Source organism: Theropithecus gelada, chromosome 5 (assembly GCF_003255815.1).
Source record: "Theropithecus gelada isolate Dixy chromosome 5, Tgel_1.0, whole genome shotgun sequence".
NCBI classification, from domain to species: Eukaryota; Metazoa; Chordata; class Mammalia; order Primates; family Cercopithecidae; genus Theropithecus; species Theropithecus gelada.
In genome coordinates this window covers 12,457,024-12,472,066 of record NC_037672.1, presented here as the reverse complement: position 1 = coordinate 12,472,066, position 15,043 = coordinate 12,457,024, and the positions used below count along the sequence as shown (strand labels likewise).

The 15,043-nt window shown below is 39.9% G+C and overlaps 1 protein-coding gene across 1 annotated transcript in view; it reads left to right on the top strand.

The window, feature by feature from the left end:
• Positions 1-7,825, top strand: part of BOD1L1 (biorientation of chromosomes in cell division 1 like 1) — a 59,954-nt gene extending 52,129 nt beyond the window's left edge. The window contains exon 26 of the mRNA XM_025386231.1: positions 6,436-7,825. Within this exon, the coding sequence (XP_025242016.1) occupies positions 6,436-6,553 (118 nt within the window). The 3' untranslated portion in view covers positions 6,554-7,825. The remainder of the gene's footprint in view (positions 1-6,435) is intronic.
• Positions 7,826-15,043: the final 7,218 nt, after the last annotated feature.

Sequence of the window (15,043 nt, the reverse complement as noted above, 5' to 3'; positions counted from 1 at the left end):
TCTCTCAAGCCCTATCATAGCCAGAAACCTCTAAGAAAAAGAGTACCATGGTCAGATGAGTTTGGGAATGACAGTGAATTCTCTCTCCTTCTCAGTTACATGTTCATTAAAACATTGAGGGTTTGGCAAACTCCAGGGCTCGGCGCAGTGGCTCACGCCTGTAATCCCAGCACTTTGGGAGGCCAAGGTGGGTGAATCATGAGGTCAGGAGATCGAGACCATCCTGGCCAACACAGTGAAACCCTGTCTGTACTAAAATGCAAAAAATTAGCCAGGCATGGTGGCTCGCGCCTGTAGTCCCAGCTACTCGGGAGGCTGAGGCAGGGGAATCGCTTAAACCTGGGAGGCGGAGGTTGCCGTGAGCCGAGATGGCTCCACTGCACTCCAGCCTGGTGATACAGCGAGACTCCATCTCAAAAAAAAAGGGGTTTGGCAAACTCCTAAAGGAAAGAAGCCGGTTGAACTTTGTTTAAACAAGCATTATTTGCTGATACCCCTTTTCTGTTGTTGGCCTATATCATTATAACTGTTCATCCAGTATTCCTTTTCCCATGGCACATTTGAGAAATGGTACATAACTGTGTAGTCTCATCCTAACCGTTAATAATTTTCCCAAACATGAATATTTTCCAGGCTGAGCATGGTAGCTCATGCTTGTAATCCCAACACTCTGGGAGACGAAGATGGGAGAATCACTTGAGCCCAGGAGTTTGAGACCAGCCTGGGCAACACAGGGAGACCCCATCTCTACAAAAAAATCTTGAAAATTAGCTGGGCGTGGTGGCATGAGCCTGTAGTCCCAGCTGCTTGGGAGGCTGAAATGGGAGGATCGCTTGAGCCCAGGAGGTTGAGGCTGCAGTGAGCTGTGATCACACCACTGCACCGTAGCCTGGGTGACAGTGAGACTCTGTCTCTGAAAAAATGTATATTTTTTAAATTTTTAATTAATGTGATTTATAAGGTGTTAATCTTGGTATCATCTTATTTAATTTCATTATTCAAGATCAAAAAGTTCAGGAAGATTTATTTCAAAAATAACACTAATAAGATTTATTTCAAAAATAACACTAATATGATAACACCATAATATGATAGTATCTTGTGTTTACATAAAGACTTAAAATCAGGGCTGGGTACAGTGGCTTACACCTGTAATCCCAGCACTTTGGGAGGCTGAGGCCAGCGGATCATGAGGTCAGGAGTTCGAGACCAGCCTGGTCAATATGGTAAAACCCTGTCTCTACTAAAAATATAAAAAATCAGCCAGGCGTGGTGGCATGTGCCTGTAATCCCAGCTACTCGGGAGGCTGAGGCAGGAGAATCAGTTGAACTCGGGAGGCGGAGGTTGCAGTAAGCCGAGATCACGCCATTGCACTCCAGCCTGGGTGACAGAGTGAGACTCCATCTCAAAAAAAAACTTAAAATCAACTTGTTTCTAATTCCTCCAAACTTAACACATTATTAGCCATTTGTGCCATGGTTTGATTTCTCAAAGAATCAGATTTTAGAGCCAAAGGATTCTAGAAGCTCACATGGCGAAAGTTATAAGGTGGTCTCATATTTGTTTTTTTAGGTGGAGCAACTCAGATAAATAGAAAAGAAGTCACAGAATCCAAATTGCTGCTGCTAGGAGAGGGTGAGGGTGCTGGAGCCCAAAACCCATGCATTTGGGTATAGCATCCATCCCACCAGAATTACTGCTTCCCTCTAAAACCATTGTGGAAAGTAGGGCTCAACTCAGAGAACGTTCCATAGGCCTTCTAGCCGTCCAGTGTCTAGAAATTGCTGTCCGATTTGCCTTCTATAAATTCTTTAAAAATCTTATTTGATGTATCTGGTTCTGTAATCACTTGGATTATTAAAGTTCTTCTTCATGCACTTTATAATATAAACTTTTGATTTACAAATGAGTTCTTTTCTCTCTAGTTTGGATTCCTTGGCATTGGTTGATCAGTCCCAGGGCTCTGATGTTTTCATAATTTCACAAATTGTCTGGGTTGGGTGGGCTCTTAGTGATCATGTAGTACCACTAGCCAGTCATGCCTGAGTCACTGCACCTGCATCTCCTCTGAAAGGGTCTTCCTGCTTTTGCATGGACCTCAGTGGCCACATCCTCCTCAGCATTCTCTGACTTGTGTTCAGTAGAAGCCGGCCTCCCTATGGCTTCTACTCTTGATTCTAGTTCTACTTTCAGAACCTTCTGTCTAATTTTCCCTTACATATTTGAGGGCAGCTTCCAGGTCTTCTCTGCTTGCTTCTTGAGCCCTTTCATCATCCCTGTGTGTGCTCCTCAATTACCTTTATCCTCTTTTAGACGCAAATATGCAGCTGGGCGCAGTGGCTCATGCCTGTAATCCCAGTTACTCAGGAGGCTGAGGCAGGAAGACCGCTTGAGGCTGGGAGTTTGAGACCAGCCTAAGCAACATAACAAGACACTGTGTCTTAAAAAAAAAAAAAAAAATTAATAAAAAATAAAAGAGGCCACGCACTGTGGCTCATGCCTGTAATCCCAGCAGTTTGGGAGTCCAAGGCTGGTGGATCACTTGAGGCCAGGAGTTCAAGACCAGCCTGGCCAACATGGTGAAACCTCATCTAAAAGAACAAAAAATAGCCGAGCGTCATGGCAGACTCCTATAATCCCAGCTACTTGGGAAGCTAAGGCAGGAGAATTGCTTGAACCCGGGAGGTGGATGTTGCAGTGAAAAGAGATTGTAGCACTGCACTCCAGCCTGGGTGACAGAGCGAGGCTCTTTCTCAAAAGAAAGAAAGAGAGAGAGAAAGGAAAGGAAAGAAAAAGGAAGGAAAGGTAGGAAGGGAAAGGAAGGAAAGAGAAAGAAGCAAACTCTGTATACCAAGTGTGGTCTAATGAATCCAGAAGAGGACTGTTTTACCTTATTTTCTGGATATTTTTCTTCAGTGTGCATCCTCATTACTGAGCCTCAAATTGAAAAACACACCAGCTAAACAAGTTCCTTTTTCAGAGTTTTTACTGGTTAATCAGAATTCCTTATCAAATTCTTGTACAGTTGACTACTTGGGCCTTAACACTTAGCTTCGTGAATTGTACTGTCATTAATCTTGGCCCTTTATTCTACCCTGATGAGCTCTTTTGTAATCTTTATTTTGTCAGCCAGTATATTTTCTATTTTTCACAGATATATCTCTTTTCTAAATCACAATAAAATACCACGCACAGTAAGAGCAAAGATAGTGTCACACAAGCAGAGGTAGTTGTAGATGACATTAAGATCGACTTATCAGCAGTGGTCAGGAAAACCAACCATTTTTCTGATTTGAGTTCCTATTGTTCTGACTTGCCCACAAGGAGCCTCATACTTCCTAAATAGTTCCAGGGACTGGAGTATTCAGTGCTACCATTGCCCAGTGTTTCTATAATCTGTTTCAGAAAGCAACATAGCAAGCCATCTGCACGTGCAACATCCAAACTTGGCAGCCCAGACACAGTTTCTCCTAGAAATCGCCACAAATTAGCAAAAGAGAAGTTACCTACCAGCGAAAAAGTTAGTAACTCTCCCCCATTAGGAAGGTAAGTCCCTGCTTACACTTCAAGTAATTTTTAACCCCCTAAGACTATTTTTGGTGCAATAATGCTTTCTTCCTAATTTCCTTTAAGATTTTGTCTCACCAAATAACTGTTTTTGGGGATCATTGGTTTCCAAGAAGAATAGGAAGGGCTGCAGAAGGTGTCTCTGTGGCCTCACCAGTCTGGCCTTGCCGCAGTGGATTGCCACACAGGCTTGTCCTTGACACCTATGAGCCATATCTGCTTTCTCCCATCCGCCAAGACCAAAGGCAAGGCAGTGTGGTAAAGCATATAACAGCCCAGAATCATTTCTGTGCTAGGTAGAGCATTGGAGAGGTGATGAGGTGATAAAGCTTCCTCTTTCAGGCACAGCCCCTGCCAGCTTACACCTTTCACTGCAGCCTTACTAGTCTTACTGCCTCCCAGAGGTGGTCCTAAGCCTTCCTTTCTTGCCTTTGCTTGAGCTAGTGAGGAGTGCACCAGCACCTCCAATAAGTCAGATCCTTTCCATCCTGCGTCAGCCCGTTTTCATCTCTTCTTCTTGCTGCGCTTCTGGTCAGTACTGGGCACTTGAGATGCCACATAGCATTGGTTTGGTATATTCCTTTTATTTACCCCTCTGAGCTCTAGCTTTCTTTCTTCAGATAGGAACTTGTCATATTTTCTATACGTTATCATATTCCAAAGTAAAAGACTCTTCACTGTACACAAAAACCGTTTTGACCTCTTACCACATTTTCATCTTCACAGCATACTTGCATGTATGTGCTGTTTTCCCCACGTTCTAGAAACGAAAGCAAACTATAGCGCTAGGCACTTTCACAAATATGCTCTCATTTAACTCTCATTGAGTGAATTGTAACAGTTACTTTTATTTTATATGTGAGAGACAGAATCTCAGGAAGGTTTGCATGCATACTACTCAAAATTGAACATGCAGTCGAATCACTTGAGGCTCTTTGTAAAATGCAGATCCAGGGTCTGTAAGTCTAGGGTGGGGCCTGTGAGTTGGCATTTCCAACAAGCTCCTCAGTGACCAGTGCCCCTGGTCACAGACCACATTCTGGGTGAACTGGAAGGGCCTGGATAAGCTACGAAGCTCACATGGCTGGGGAGAAGCAGCCTGACTCAGAGCTTCTGTTAGCTGCCATTTGGCCCCCAGCACAATGCTGCGCACGGCACCTTTACTGAAGAGGTGTTCATTGAGTGGCTGGTGGCTTTCCATGGAAACAGTTTGAAATGGATTATCAACAAACACATTTTCAGTCATTGTCAACACATGCCAGAACCACATCATCTGCAACAATTTTTGACTCAATTTGAGTTTATTTACTTTTGCTGTCAAACAATAAATGAAAGACGTGTCTTCATATCAGTAGAGTCCCGTTTCTCCGTCTCCTGCAATTTTGGTTTTCCAAGCCTTTTATTCATTGACAGGACATTTACTGCCTGCTTGCCATGTTTTGGGCATTTCTCTAGGCACTGGAGTTAGAAAAATGAATAAATCTCAGCAGCTGCCCTAGAAAATCATTGGGTCTAATGGGAGAGATATATGTATATAAGACTTTCAAACTTTTTTGGCAACAACCCACTATCAGAATGTTTTGCAATACAGCTGGTGCTCACATTCCTGCTACTGTAACTGAAACAAAATTTTCATGAGTCAAATTTAGTAGATGTGATACAAGTGGTATTTTCTGTTGTGTCCTATTCATATCTTGTTTTAAAATATTGATTGTAACTTGTAGTTACAAAATATTGATTGTAACTTGTAGAAACACAGCAGATAAATTACAATGATAAATGCTGTGGTAAAGACCTAAAGTCTTCATGTCAATAAAGTCGCATTTCTCTGTGGGGGATTCCAAAGATAGGGCATCTTGCTCTGTGATGTGCAAGGTGCAGGACTACAGTCCCAGATGGTGCACAAGTAGAAGGCAGAATTATAAAAGGCTCTGTGTGGGAGGCCGAGACGGGTGGATCACAAGGTCAGGAGATCTAGACCATCCTGGCTAACACGGTGAAACCCCGTCTCTGCTAAAAAATACAAAAAACCAGCCGGGCAAGGTGGCAGGCGCCTGTAGTACCAGCTACTCGGGAGGCTGAGGTGGGAGAATGGCGTAAACCTGGGAGGCGGAGCTTGCAGTGAGCTGAGATCCGGCCACTGCACTCCAGCCTGGGCAACAGAGTGAGACTCCGTCTCAAAAAAAAAAAAAAAAAAGAAAAAAGGCTCTGTGTTCTGTGCTCTGGATGATTTTCTCCTGAAAGCATCAGAGACCCAAGAGGAACTACTTCATACATCTCCTGGACAGTAACATGATTAATTGGAGTTTCCAACAAATAATTTTAATCACAGACTGTATCAACAGGGTATGCTGGTTACAGGGAGATTGGTTAGACTGTTCTTCCGAAATTCCTGTGCCTTTTTTAACACAGCTATTTTCTGTAATCCTGTGCTACGAAGTATGATTTTGCACTTGGTCCAACCTAGGTTGAAATCCTGCTGTGTTCTTGCTAATTGTTTGAACTTAGAACAGTTTCTATATTGGTGGGACCCGCTGTTGATGTCTTTGTTTTATAGATGAAAGAACTAGGGCCCAGAGAAGGAAGTGGACTTGAGCACCATCAGCACCTAGAGTGTGGTAGAGCTGGAACCAGAGCACAGGCTTCACACTTCTCTTCCAGTGTCCTGTGTGTGTGTGAGTTTGACAGCAAAGAACCAGTTAGCTTGAGCTCTTCGCGAAATAGCTCCTTTTCGTGTATAAATTTTACTGGGTTTTTCTTTTCTTAGCTGTCAAGTTCAAAACTCTTCCATTTTTTTAAGGAACTCCCAAGTTATTTGAAGCAACTGCTTTTAAACCTCACCATTGCCTTGACTTTGCTTAATGCAGATCAAAGACACAGCTGTCCCCTTCTATCAAGCGCAAGAGAGAAGTCAGCCCTCCTGGGGCCCGAACAAGAGGCCAGCAAAGGGTGGAGGAAGCCCCTGTGAAAAAAGCGAAGCGATAATCCTGACCACTGCTGCCCTAGGCTTATGGAGGAACACAGTGGAGAGGAAAGAGACATGCCTCGGTGGCCATAGGCTTCTCTTTAACCAGGAAAAAGATATGCATGTGCTGTAAGTCCCTAGGTGCAAGCTTTTTCTTGTTATGTTTTAAACAGCTTTATAAACTATTGTTCATAGAAGATATTATGTACATTTATTTCAGATAAAGGACAATAAGTTTACTTTGTATCTGAACTCAAAACAAAGTAGTTGTATATTTTAACATTCAAAATTGGGATTTCCCAATGTGACACATCATGAATGCAAACCCCTCCAGCCCATCAGACACCAGGCTGCCTACTGGTAATCTGTGTATAGTATATAAACATGTAAAAATAGGTTGTATTTTACTCTATGTATGATGCTAATCAATGAACACTATTTATTTTACAGAGAAAACTTATCTGTGAACTTTACTATATATCTGTTTATTTTACTTTATTATTATTTTTTTTTAAATAAAAAAGGGTTTTAAATGCTATGCAGTCATTAGTAGAAAATTTTTTAGGACTCTGCCTGCCCTGTAACTATCTTAATATGATCTGGCAGAAACTCGCATGTATCCAAGTAAAGTAGTTTAGCTAAAGAAAGTTTCTCCATTGCTTTTCTGTTCACAGTCGTGGCTCTGTTTTTTAAGAATGTAACGTTTTTAGATTATACTTGCATCTGTGACTTTACTACCAGCCCCATTGACATAAAACAGGTTCTGGTTCAGGTAAAGTTGCGTCAGTCACCTGCAGCAGAAACCCTCTCTGCTGGTGTTCATTCCCCTTCTCTGTGCTGTTCTGAAGCTTCTACCAATACTCTTTCCATATTGTCTTTTTCAGTGAAGAGAAATGCATTCAAGATTAGGTCCCTCCTGTCTATCCAGTTTCAGGATTTTATGTTGTTTTATACACAGTTGTTTCAGTATAGAAACTGGCTTTATTGCCAGGTGTTTTTTTAAACATGTTTTAACTGTCATATGAGCAAACTGTCCAACTTCAGTTTTTCATAAGATTAAACTTCTTACGATCAAATTTGTCTCTTGCAATGATGTGATGAGTTGCCAAATAATTGAGATTATTTTTAAATGTTTTGTTCATATTCTTGTTTTATAATTAAAATTTACATTCAGTGTGTATGGGTTTTTTTTTTATTTTTATTTTGACTCTTAATGTCAGGTGGATATTTCTGTCATTTTACATGGTTTCTTACTGAGATTTTATATATAAATTATAAAATGTTTACCAAAATTTGAGTGGTAAGAATTTTATTTGTGTGTTTTAAAATTTGTCTGCATGAAAACCATTTCTTCTCTCTAAATAATTGGTCTTACCTATATCGTTCCATGTTCACATTCAAATTTGAGTCAGTGATGGCGTTTCTCAGTAGAACTGAACTCGGTAGAACTGAACTCTGTAGAATTAAACTCTGTAGAACTGAACTTGGAAGAACTGAACTTTAGATCCAGAAAGGCCCTTAGAGACGAGGAATATGAGAGTTTCTCATTTTTACGTATATGGATGACTTTTAACCAAAGCTCAAAAATCTAAAGTGATTTGTCTTAAAAGTAAGAAATGCAAATCAAAGCCACAGTGAGGTACCAGTTAGAATGGCTTTTATTAAAAAGTCAAAAAATAACAGGTGTTGGTGAGAAAAGGGAACTCTTATACACTGTTGGTAGGACTGTAAATTAGTTCAGTTCTTGTGGAAAGCAGTTTGGAGATTTCTCAAAAAGTTAAAATGAATTACCATTTGACCCAGCAATCCCATTACCAGGTATATGCCCAAAGGAAAGTAAATTGTTCTTCCAAAAAGACATCTGCACTTAGATGTTTATGACAGCACTACTCACAATAACAAAGACAAGGAATCAACCTAGGTGCCCGTCAACGGTGGATTGGATAAAGGAAATGTGGAGCATACACACCATGGAATTCTCTGTAGCCATAAAAAGGAACGAAATCATGTCCTTTACAGCAACACTGATGCAGCTGCAGGCCATTATTCTAAGTAAATGCACGATGGAACAGAAAACCAAATCTAAAATACAAAATACAAGTAAAAAATGTAAAAAGTAAAAGGGTAGAAGCTGAACTAGTTTCCAAGGTTCCTGACTCCTTTGGTCATAGCCTTTGCACCAGTCAGTTTTAGACTGGTTCACCAGCAGTGCATTCTGAAAACGCAGTCTTACTGTGACACTGATGTTACTCAGTTTAGTAATGGCTGCTGTTGGCATGACCCTATAGGGACCGGGTAGTTGGAGTGTGCAGAAATGCTGCCTCTCGATAAAACTGGAAATAGTGGAAATATGTGAAGAATTTTATGATGGGGAAGTCAGCTAAACCACATACCTTCCAATGATTCTAATACAAGACTTCGGAAATAGGTGGAAGCAATTCTTAGTCATCACAATGATTTGCTACTAAAAGTATTGAGCAGAAGGAAGGAGGTCAGGAATGCAAAACATACTGCAATTTACAGGACAGTCCCTGACTCCAAAAAAAATATCCAGCCTAAAATCCAGTAGTTTCCACTAACTCACTGAGAAGCACTTGCAGACCATCTCCAAATTTGACATTTCCCAGGCCTTGGCTTGGTTACCACTGCCACTGCCTCAGTGCTTCTCCATGAGCAACCTGAACAAGAGCCCACCTGCTTTCCCATCCCAGAGCTGAGCAAGGCTAGGAGGATCACACAAGACTTAGTGAAGGCAGCAGAGCGCCCTGTGGCTGAGGACGATGTGACTCAAAATGATGGCTGGTTCCTCTTCAGTTGAAGTTGGTCATCCACAACCACAATCCTTCCCTGCCTACTTCAGGCCTCTTTCCTCAGGGTGGTACCACTTGACCCCTACCACCTAGACTTTACTTAAATACTAGAGTCTACTAACAGGTTTACCATAACCACGCCAATTAGGAATGGTCATCAGGTGACACTCCTCTTCCCAATGAGATCTCATGGCGAGCTGGTGGCAACACAGACTGAACACTTTGTCTTCTAACCCCCAGGCCAGAGTTATTTATATGAAAGCCCATGGGAGGGAAGTATTGATCTTTCTACCTCAACAGCAGCCTCACTGCTCTTAGGACCATAATATATCAGAGCTTTTCCCCAAACATCTCTGTCAGTGATTAAAACCTAAGTGATTTGAGGTCAGAGGGAGATAGTTCTAACTAGAAGAAATGCTAGAAAAGTTTGCTTTTTTATTTATTATTATTATTTTTTTTTGGGGGGGGGGGATGTCTTGTTTATCATTTGTACAACAGCACCTGATATTTACTAAGATTACTGTGTAGCCATCTTTGTATGATTAAATCAAGAACAAGATACTTTTCAGAATACACTGACAGATACTGTTCTCAGGGGAAGAAAATAGTTCTAAAACCAGCACTTTTCCCACAGAAACTGCTGTGCTGGGAAAGGACACATTTGTTGAGCTACTACTCTGCCCAACACTAGGGACTCCAATGTTGGCTCAAGTCTCAAGGGCACAACCACATGAAGCAAACAGCTGGGCTGCACTAGCAGTGTCACAGAACAGCAAGTGGGAGAAGAATACCTTCCTTAGAGAAGTAGAACAAAGGACTAACTCCTGGCAGATGAAGGGAGTTTACTTTTAAAAGTCTAAAATGGAGTTTCAAGCAAGGTTGGAACCTAAAGAGAGTATTTTGGAAGCTGATGAGCGGGGACGACTGGAGACAATAATGGATGCCATTTTTACCACTAAGTCAACCTTTCAGAAACTTCCTGGAGGAAGATACAGATAATACTATCAATATATATTGGCATTACACAAAACAGTAGTTCCAAGAGATGCTTCCTCACACAATAGCCCTTCTTGGAAGCTCATTGTGCACAGTAAAAAATATAAATTCTAAGAAATTATGAGAGGAATCAGATTAATTTGTTGAACCTAGAATTTTCCAAGGTTATTATTAAACCTTTAGAGTACCTGCTTTCTTTCCCTAAACCACACACACAGAAACTTAATTTAACGCCCATGGAAATTGATGTTGCACAAAACTGAAAACCCTGAAGAGTTTCAGAATAGCCCTGTGAAAGAGTATCATACACCCAATGTCATAGTTGGGAGAATTTAAGCACAGGGCCATTACATAACTTGCTTAAGAACACACATATGAAGCATAACTAGTATTAGAACCAAGATCTTGTTCAAAGATTTCCTCTACTTCATTCACCTAGCTAGTGCCCACAACAGATCTAAGTGGAAACAGCTTTCCCTTGACATTCTCTTGAAGTATGTTTGATTTAAAAAAAAAAAAAAAAAAAAAAGAAAGAAAGAAAAGAAAAATAGCAGTGGGCATGGTGGCTCACGCCTGCAATCCCAGTACTTTGGGAAGCCAAGGCGAGCGGATCACTTGAGGTCAGGAGTTCGAGACCAGCCTGGTCAACATGCGAAAACCCCATTTCTACTGAAAATACAAAAATTAGCCAGGCGTGGTTGTGCATGTCTGTAATCCCAGCTACCTGGGAGGCTAAGATGGGAGGATTGCTTGAACCCAGGAGGCAGAGGTTGCGGTGAGCTGAGATTGCTCCACTGCACTCCAGCCTGGGAGACAGAGGGAGACTCCATCTCAAAAAAAACAAAACAAAACAAATGTTATAAAATCTTAATTTTTCTTTATTATATGAGCAATGTTTCTATTGTAGAAAATTAAAAATAAACAGTAAAGAGGAAAAAAATCACTGGTAATCCCAAAGTCAGATATCACTATTAACAGTCTGATGTGTAATTCTTCCAGGTCTTTTTCTATTTACCTATACTCAAAACTCATATACTACAAATCATTGAATCTAAAACGCTCTTGACTATAAAATGTCCATGCACCATTACTTTGTATACTATTAGGAAAGAGAAACACCATAACACAAAAATTAATGATGTTCTTAATGGCATGCATGAATCAGTTATATTAGCTTGTTGCTTTAAAATGTCTCTCCTCAATTACAAAGAATTTGGTGATTTCTCCACCTTTAGCTGTATGATTTGTCATGTATGAGGCAATTCTTTGCACATGTGTCAGGAACAAAATATAACAACATCACCTACTTGTAGATATCTTCCTTTCTTAAGTCACAGAAAGCACTTGGTTGTTGCTTTCTGAGGAAACATAGAATCAGTTATTTCTCTTTTCCAACACTGAATATTTGCCTCATTGATATAAAATGTATCTTTCAGTCCTTGGTTCCTGTGCCCTTCCGAATATATAGTAACTGTTTTGAAGCCAAGTCATACTCCAACCTTTTTAAAAAACTTTAAATGGTGTTTGAAATCAAAGGATCTAGAACCAATGATATACATAATTCAGTTGAAGTGATATGTGAATCGTTAGGAACAACATGAAGCATGGCAATGACAACTATATCATAATTGTAACTCACTCAATAGCAATTTCAAGACACATTCTAACTTCAGAGCTGTTAAAATATAGGGGAAAAAAAGCATGCCTTTGAATTAATGAAATAGTAGATTCTTTTTTACAAAAATGAGATTTTACATATCCACCCTTTTGCCCTTTTAAAACATGTCCATTCCTTATCCCAACTGTACCACTCTTTTTCCCCCTCAAGATTACCATCATTCTAAATAAAGGTTTATTATTTTATAGCTGTTTATCAGTTTTACTACATATGTATATATCCCTAACAGTATATTGTTTTATTGTTTTATTTTTTATTTTTTTGCTTTCCAAATAGAATCATTCTATGGATCATTTGAGACTTGCTTTTGTCTTCTACATTATGTTTTAAAATTCATCTATGTTAATATGTATAGCTCGAGTTGGATTCATTTTCACTGCTATATAGTATTCCATTGAAGGAGTATACATTATCTCAGTATACTAAGCCATTCACCTTTTACTGGTCCTTGGGTTATTCACAGATTTATTTGCTTTATTTTAAACATTTTTATGAAGCTTCTCTATGGTAGAGTTTCCTAAACTTATGAATTTTGTTGTACATATAGAAAGTGGTATTTGTAGGCACAGGATGTAAGTGGAAGGACCAGGTTGGTTGCTGCCTAAAGAGAGTATCAGCCTGTTAACCAGAAAAGCAGACTACTCAGCTACTTTGAAGCTAGGGAATTAATATATCTTTACACTTGTATCCATTCTTTGCACTAAGATATATACAGCTTTCTGCTCCACAGTACAACTGCTAATTCCTAGGATAAGCATCTTTTCAGTTTTAGAAAATAATGCCAAAATTTTTCCCAGATGCTTGTATCATATTGTACTCATACCAGTACTGTTTAAAAATTACTTCTCTTTCTGACATTGAGTAGTACAGGACTTCTTGCTTTTCACCTGTCTAGTAGGGATAATATATCCCATTGTGGCCTTTATTTGCATTGGTTACAAGAAGATTGAGCATGCTTTCATGTGCTTATTTTCCAACCTTATTTCCTCTTCTGTGAAATGCCTGTTCATGGTTTTTGTCTATTTTTCCATTTGGTTATTTGTGTTTTTCTTATCAACTTTTAGCAGTTCTTTATATATCTTTATATATTCAGGATATTAATCCTTCACGTATATGTGTTGCAAACATATCTCTCCCCCAAACACACACACACACACACACACACACACACACACACACACACACACACGGCTTATGTTTTCACTTTCTTTATGGTACTTTTTGATGAACAGTTTTTATTTTTAATGTAATTGATATAAATTTAGTCTTGTGGCCAGCTTTTTTTGAGTCCTAAAGACTCAAAAGATCAAATAGATATTCTAAAAGTTTTAATGTTTTGCCTCACATTTAGTAGATAAAGAGGAAATGAAGAGCTTTGGCAGCAAGCCAAGTATATAAAAGAATCTAGGTCAAACTCTCCCATGTACCCCTAGATTTTAAAAGATGGTCCAAAGCCAGAAGGCATCTTGCTGAAGACAACTCTCCACCTATTTCTTGAGTCCTCCTGATGCAGTCTGAACTGGCTGCCATCTCATCCTCTAACCATTGTCCTAGGGTTACCCTTCACTTCTCTTCCCATTGGATCTCCTAATACCTGTATCCTATGTCTTCCTCTTGCTTGTGTACTCCTGTATTTTGCTGAAGCACCTATAGCATTCTGAGCAAAGGTTATGCAATACCATAAAGGATCAACTGTTAAATCAGACAGTGCTCAGAAGCACCTATAGCATTCTGAGCAAAGGTCTATGCAATACCATAAAGGATCAACTGTTAAATCAGACTCTTGAATCAGAGATCTTACCCAGCATGAAGCTTTACAAATAATTTCAAGGATATAAGTATGTGCTAGACACTTGTGCTAGACACAAGTGAAGCACACAGGTCCAGGCTAGCCAACTTATTCCCAGGCCCTTTCTCATCAGGACACATGTGCCTAGATTAACACATGACGTCACAAAAAAAAAAAAAAAAAAAAAAAAAAAAAAAAAACCTGCAGCTCCATTACTTAGAAGAAAGTCGTTTCAGTCATGGAACTTCTGTATTCAGATGGCTACATAACTTGTGTGATATTTTCCAGGGAGCCATGTCCCACATATCAATAGATTCTAAGGGATTTTATTTGTTTTTTTGTTGCCATAAGCAATTCTGGATAGACCAGGTATATCTTGCTAAAAGCATTTCATAAGTGCCAACTCTCCTCCTAGTAAACACCATTAGCTGTTTTCCTGGAAGTCTATCATTATTAGCAAGTTTACAAGGATTCGAAACTAAAGGTCACCTTTCTTTCAGAGGGGTGTGCCCCTGGTATTGGATGCAAGGCCTGATTCTAACTATATTCATGTTACCATATTATAGGAAATAAATTTTGGACCTTGTTTCAGTTACGGTCCAGTCAGTTATTAGAAACTGCACCAGCTATTTGAATAAATAACTGCTGTTTATTTTAACGTGTCCCCCAAAGTTCATATGTTGGGAACTTAATCCCCAATGCAACAGTGTTGAGAGGTGGGACATTTAAGAGGTGATTAAGTCATGAGGGCAATGGACTAATGTCATTAACATGGAAGTAGTTTCGTTATTGTGAGAGTGGGTTTGTTATAAAAGTGAGTTCAGCCCCCTCTTGCTAGCTCATGCTCTCTTTCCTTTCTGCCTCCCACTTTCCATCAAGAGATGACTCAGCAAAGAGGTCCTTGACAGATGCCAACCCTTTGATCTTGAACTTCCCAGCCTCCAGGAACAATAAGTAAATCTCTCTTCTTTCCACATTACCCAGTCTGTGGTATTCTATTATAGCAGCACAAAATGGACTAAGACAATAATTTAATGGGAACTAGTTAAACAGCTATTAGAGAACTAAGAGGGAAAAAGGTAACACTGATATAATACAGAGTTATTTCTGAAAGCAACCAGGACTATCTCCAGGCTTGGAGAACAGAAAGACAAAAATTGAGGTTATTAGAAGTTTGAAGGAGAAACCATGCAGGGCTGGGATTAGAACCTGAGGAGAGATGCTACCCAGATAGTTC